Source organism: Tympanuchus pallidicinctus, unplaced genomic scaffold (assembly GCF_026119805.1).
Source record: "Tympanuchus pallidicinctus isolate F22 unplaced genomic scaffold, pur_lepc_1.0 scaffold3, whole genome shotgun sequence".
NCBI classification, from domain to species: Eukaryota; Metazoa; Chordata; class Aves; order Galliformes; family Phasianidae; genus Tympanuchus; species Tympanuchus pallidicinctus.
In genome coordinates this window covers 48,467,255-48,473,480 of record NW_026294747.1, presented here as the reverse complement: position 1 = coordinate 48,473,480, position 6,226 = coordinate 48,467,255, and the positions used below count along the sequence as shown (strand labels likewise).

The following is a 6,226-nucleotide window of genomic DNA, read 5'->3' as shown; positions in this document are numbered from 1 at the left end:
GCATTGTGGTCCTTGCCCTTCATGCCAGAGGTTTTCAGCAAAACTGAAATTTGTTTATAGAACGTAGTGCCCATTACTCTACAGTAGGTAAAGGGAATCCCCTTCTGCCAGTGCCCATGTGCCCAACTCATTCTTGAACGTCTCTAGTAAGAAGTGCAGCAATTAGATGTGGCCTTTATTAGATATTCAGGGATCATCTCTGTGTGCAGGTAATTCAGCCTCTGTGCCGTGTTCCCCATGGGGGAAGCAATGTGTTGGAGGCTGAACTACTTTACCCCATTTGGGCACACTCTAAAGGTCTTTTGAAGATGGGAGAGTGTTTTATTACTTGAAAGGAAATAGAAGTAAATGCTTCCTGCTTACAGGTGTGGGCTTTCATTTGCATAAACAAGGAACACTCAGGAAAGAATTTGATGATATTTAGGGTTCCTTCCAATATAAGCCTTTCTATGATTCTATTAACTTGAAAAGGGGAGAGGATACAAAGATATGCAGTCTTCTGTTTGATGTGTACAGGACCAAACTGTAAGATCCTTAATTTTATGAGCAGAAGCATTGTACATTCTGACCCCGAGAAGAATTTTTACATAAAACATATTAACTGAGGGACTTTAACTTTCTCTTGATATTTTGACATTACTGAAGAATGAAGTGGCGTGCAAGTGCTGAATGATGCTTGCTGTTCTAGTGTAGATGTTTTGGCCATTGATTGTTGGTGCATTTACCACTGTAAACCACTCCCACCATCTTGGCCATGGGGACAAGAGATACATAGAGTAATCAATTAAGCAGAGGTCAAAGAGGTCAAAAATAAGCCCCTTTTAAGAGGCGTCATCAAGCATTAGTCTGAAAGGAGAAATTTGCAAAGAAGGACACAGCTGCTGAATTTCTTTTGGCATCTGGATGCTTAGAAGAGTTTGAAACAGAAAGATACAAATCTCAGTACCCTGAGAGGACGTGAGTGCAAAGGAGCACGGAGCAGTGGGTGTGCAGTGCTCATGCCGCAGGAGGGGTGTGGGATGGTGGGGAAGTGCACTGACATTGCTGAATGCCAGCAGGATGGAAGATGCTGGCACTCAGGGAGGAGGAACTTGAGAATGATTTTGGAGCTCTATTTGTAAACAGCTGTCTTGTCTTCCACAGCACGCTGTAGAAAAATAGAGGTTTTGAACCATTAGGAAAGCAAAGGAAGTGCAATAGCCCAGATTTTGATCATAATTACACCCAGGTGGTGCTGAAGTGACTACACCCGTGTCATTGAAGTCACACCAGGGCAAAACTTGGGAGAGAAATGAATCAAGCTCTTTGTTTGCCTGCATTTGTGTACCAAAAGAGCACTCTAACAGCTCTTAGTAAATAATAAATTAATAATGATATGCTGATCTCCCTTGTGACTGGAAGAAGTACAGAAAAATTAGCGTTGGGGTAAGAATTTGCTTGCGAGATCCTTTCAGTGCGTCACTTCTTCATTTTTATTGGATGCCTGAGTTTGCTGGGCTGATTTTAATTTCTTCTTCCAGTTTACTTCAAGCATCAGAAAGACAAAATTAACTGGGTTTCTGAAAGGTGAACAATATGAAGCCGACAGCTTAGAGTCAGGAGTGTTTTATGATGCACTGTAAAGCACCTTTGACCAGCACATCTTTGCTTGGCATCATAAAATACCTTTGGGTTTCTGGCAAGAAAAATAAATAGTAAAGAAAACAACAAATAAAAAACAAAACAAAACAAAAAAAACACTGAAAACAAGTGCTGCTGCTGCATGTCTGTTGTTAAGCAAATAACACTCGAGTGGTTGGTTTCGTTTGTGTTTCCCCATTTGTGCCTCAGAACGCACCACATTGCAATGTTACATCACATGTAATGACAGGGACCATGTCCTGAGATCCCTCTCTGACCACACAGCCTCCTCCTTGCTCTTCCCTTCCCAGCCTGAGGACTGCATGTGATTATGCTGAGGGCATAATTCAATTAATTATTGACAGCACACGCAATCACCACTTAGATCTCTCACAGATAAATCTGTGCTGCTCTCCGTCTTCTCTTTGTCACTTAAGGGATGGAAAAGCAATAAAAATAATAGAGATAGGGCATTTATTGGTGCTCTCTAACAGCTGCAGATGCTCCGGACCCCCCAGGCTTTTGGGATGCAAAGCATCTTGTTCTAATTTGTGCCCAACAAGTGCCCTCCGGAAGCTCAGCAGAGCTGATTCATTTTATGATTCATTTTCAACAGAGTGTATAATAGGAGCAGATAACTTTGATTTGAGCAAAGAAAAAGTGTGATGTCTTTCAAGGATTCCGGGCTTTCACTGCACGTTTTTCTCCTGATGCTGTGATTAGAGAGAAAGTGATAAGTAAGAGCTCTGTGTTGGGTGTAAAGGAGGAATGGAGCTTCGGAGCTGACTTGGTGAGAAACGAAACAAACCAATAACAGCCCTGACCTCCGGTACCCTTTGACCAAAATCCCGGGGACGGGCGGGGACGCGCCGGGGGGTGCCCGCAGTTCCAATGGCAGCTGAATTGTGCCAAGAGAGGGCGAGGAGGTGTGAAAGCACAGAAGAGCGTTACTGTAAAGAGGAGAACCGAGCCGGGGTGCGGACCCATCCTCGAGACCGGGCTGTGGGACAGCTCCCGCTCTATGGGGCAGGGGAACGGCAGCGGTACCGGCACCTGCCCGAGCTCGCCGCGCCCCGCCTGGTTCCTCCTGTGCCAGTGAACGGTAGAGGAGCGTCTCCGCCCTTACGTAAGGGGCAGCGCAATTTGCCGGGCGAGGCAGACGCTGGGGAAGCGCCGCTTTGTCCGGTGGGGGAGTGGGGCGATGCGGGCACCAGGGGAGACGCGGCCGGCACCTTTCCTTTTCCCTGGGAGGCAGCTGAGGTCCCCCCTCGCCGGCTCCGGGGTTTATGGAGAACGTCGCGCTCCGCGTTCAGCGCTCACCTCGGGCCGCCGCCCCTGGGGCACTCGCGTTGCCCAGAACCGTGCGGGACTCGCTTTGCCTTCACCCGCGGGCGGGAGCCGCCGTCGAGCCCCGCCGGCGGCTGCAAAGCCCGGGAGCCCTGTCCCGTCCCGTCCCGCCGCGGAGCCGCCCGAGGGTCCGGTGAGCGGCTGCCGCTGGGGTCTTCAGGGAGGCTTTCAGCTCGGCATCACCTGCGGGCTGCGGAGCGGTGTTCCCCGCCCTCTGAGGCGGTGCGCAGCGAGGCTGCCCGACATGCAGGTGCTCTCCGCACCCCGCCCCCGGCACCTCGGAGCCGCCCCCATGGCTCGACGGGGCGTCCCCGGCTGGGACCGCGTCCCCCCGTCCCGCGGCAGCCCCGGAAGTGGGGGGTTGCCCCCGGGACGCCCGTTGCCCCCCCCTCCTCCCGGTCCCGCCGCAGCACCCTGCAGCGCATCCTCCGGCGGCAGCCGCTCCTCGGCCGCGGAGAGGAAGTGAGAAGGTGGACGAGAGGGAAAGGGGATGCGGTGCTCTGAAGCGAGATAGAGAGAGGTAGGCAAGGTTAGATGTGTATTTACTCAACCTTTATTATTTAAAAAAATTCATTTTAAAAAAAGGTGAACGAACGTCTTACAAAACCCTCCCCCCTCCCCCTCCCATAAATAGGACATTCCGTTCAGCTCTGGCTATTGGCAGTTCTAGTACTTGACAACATCAGACACGATTTCCTGGCATTTCAAACCCATTTCAAAATCGGTCATCACAAAGAAATACTAGAAATCCCAGTTAGCACTTGCTGGGCAGCACGGAGCACTTGTACACAACTTTTCAGACACACACCCGCGCACACACGCAGCTGGGAACAGATCCCGAAGGAAGATAGCCGCCTTAAAAAATAGTAAACGCTTCTCAAAAGAAAAAAAAAAAAGAAAAAGAAAAAAAAAAAAAAAGAGTTATTTACAAAACGCACATGGAGATACAGTATTGACAGAGCGTGGCTGGCAAATCAACATGATTTGAATAGAGAAAGGACTATGGCACATCTCGCCCGCACGCAGCCCCGGCGCGGAGCCCCCCCGCGTTCCTCCGCCCGTCCTCCCCTCTCCCCCCGCGCCTTCCGCCGGGTCCTTTTTACACTTGGATGACCACCGCGCCGGGGCTCTGGAGCCGAGTTTTGTACTGGTCTAGCCAGCTCCGCAGCTCCGAGATCTTGTAACCCTCCGGTCCTCGGCCTCCCTGGTACATCACCTTCTCCTCCTGGATGACGTAGAGCCGCTCGAAGTAGGCGCCGTAGGCAGCGCTGGAAGCGTTGTCCATGGTGTCCACGGCCAGGGGGCAATCGGGCGCCCCTTCCCGCATCAGCTGCGCTGCCCGCAGCCTGTCCTGGAGGCACTGGTGCTTGGGGATGCTGTAGGCAGCGTCCGAGCTGACCCAGCCGTCGGAGGGGTGCGCTTCTTCGATGTACACCAGCAGAAAGTCGGCAATGTCCACGAAGTGCGCGGCCAGGCGCCGGAAGGACCTCAGGCGGGCCATGAACGGGGGTCAGGTGCAGCTGCCGAAGTTGAGGATGAGGGGCCTCTTGCCGCGGGCGAAGTCGAGGATGCGGAGCCTCTTCTGCCCGTCCAGCTGGATCACCTCGGGGTTGGGGGCCGGCGAGCCCACGTGCGCCGACTTGAAGAAGTCCAGCTTCTGCCCGTGCCACACAGCCTTCAGCGACTCCAGCGTGAACATGCGGTTGGAGTCGGACACGCAGACCGGAGGGTCGTCGGGGGGCGGCCCCTCGCCGGCTCCGGCCGCCTCCTCCGCCGTGGGCATCGTCAGCATCTTCTTGCGAATGCACAGAAAATCCAGGAGCCAGAGCATCACGGCGGTGAGCAGGAAGCGGGGGAAGAGGAGGATGCAGGCGGCCGCCTGGGTGAGCAGCTGCAAGGTGTGAGCGCCCAGCGAGTGGAGCATCGCCGCGGCGGCTGCTGCGGGCAGGGCTGCCCGCCCCCCCGGACCCTGCGTGCCGGGGTCTGCGCGGCACGGCTGAGATCCCGCTTCTCTTTAAGCCCATTTTATAGTCGGGGATTTAAATGAAAAGTGACTCCACCTCCGGCCAGAACCCGCCCCTCTGGAACTTGAGCCTGGGGATTACCTACCCCTCCACTCTAATGACCTAAAAATACACAGACAAAAGGGGAGAGAGCCCCACCGGGAGCTGCGGGGGACGTGCGACGAGGCAGGGAGCGGCCGCTGTCGGACACCGGCGGAGCGTCCCACGCGGGGCATCGCTGGGTCCAGGCACGGACAGCGGCGCACGCGCTCCGCGAGCGGCCCCGCCGAGGACGGTGCAACAGGAGCGGCGCGGACCCCCGAGCGGAGCGGGGCTGGGGCCGCGCAGGCAGCGCGCCGTCCCGGGAGCGCCCGCAGGTGACGGGGACGCTGCCGCCAGCGCCGCGCCGCGCCTCCTTCCCCCGCCCCTGGCTCCGGCCGCCCCCCGCCCCGGCCGAACCTTGGCACGGGGCACGGACCCCCGCCCCGGCGCCTCGGGGTCACGGGAGGCTCGAACCCGCGGACGCGCCGCATCCTCCCGAGGCGGCTGCGGCGGAGCGGGACGGGGCGGGATCTGTCCCCGGCGGGAAGCACGGACTCCGGAGGTCGGGGCGCGGCGGTGCCAGGTGGGCGCGGGCGGGCGGACGGTGCCCCGCGGCGGAGGAGGGGCGGCGGCGGCGAGCTCCTTCCGCTAGGGGGCGCTGTTGGCCGAGAAGCCGCTGCGGCGGCTGAGGGCAGCGGCGGGGCCGCGCCGACCCCGGCCCGGGGGTGCTCGTTTCCCGCGGGGCCGCCCGGGTGTGAAGGCGGGGCCGAGCAGCTCTGCGGGGCGGTCTTCCTGCGCGCTCGACGCCGGTCCCCGGAGCACGCCCGTCTCGTCCCGTCCCATCCTGTCTCGGAGCTGTGCGCTTCGCGCCTGCCCGGCTGTCCCTCCGGGGGTCCCGGATCTAGACACAATTCCAGACTAAGCTTGCCGGTCCTGCGGCTCTGCTGACACAGGGCTCCCAGTCCTCAGCGTGCACATCACTTCTTCACCACCTTCCTCAGAACTGTCTGTGAGAGCTGTCCGAAGCGCTGAACACTGCCCTCTGTTACGTACGTGTGCTCCTGCATTTGTAGTATCATAGAATCATTAAGGTTGGAAAACACCGCTAAGATCATCAAGTCCAACCCCAGCTCATCACCTGTTCACGCACTGCCTGACACCACACTTGCAGTTGCTTCCTCCCAGAGCCAGGGGTGCTTGGCTTGAGGATGCTG

General features: G+C 56.7%; 1 protein-coding gene across 1 annotated transcript; it reads right to left on the bottom strand.

The window, feature by feature from the left end:
• Nucleotides 1–3,590: 3,590 nt before the first annotated feature.
• On the bottom strand, nt 3,591–5,285 carry DIO3 (iodothyronine deiodinase 3). The gene has a single exon (XM_052692550.1). It carries the CDS (start codon nt 4,889–4,891, stop codon nt 4,067–4,069), a length of 825 nt encoding a protein of 274 aa, XP_052548510.1. The 5' UTR covers nt 4,892–5,285; the 3' UTR covers nt 3,591–4,066.
• Nucleotides 5,286–6,226: the final 941 nt, after the last annotated feature.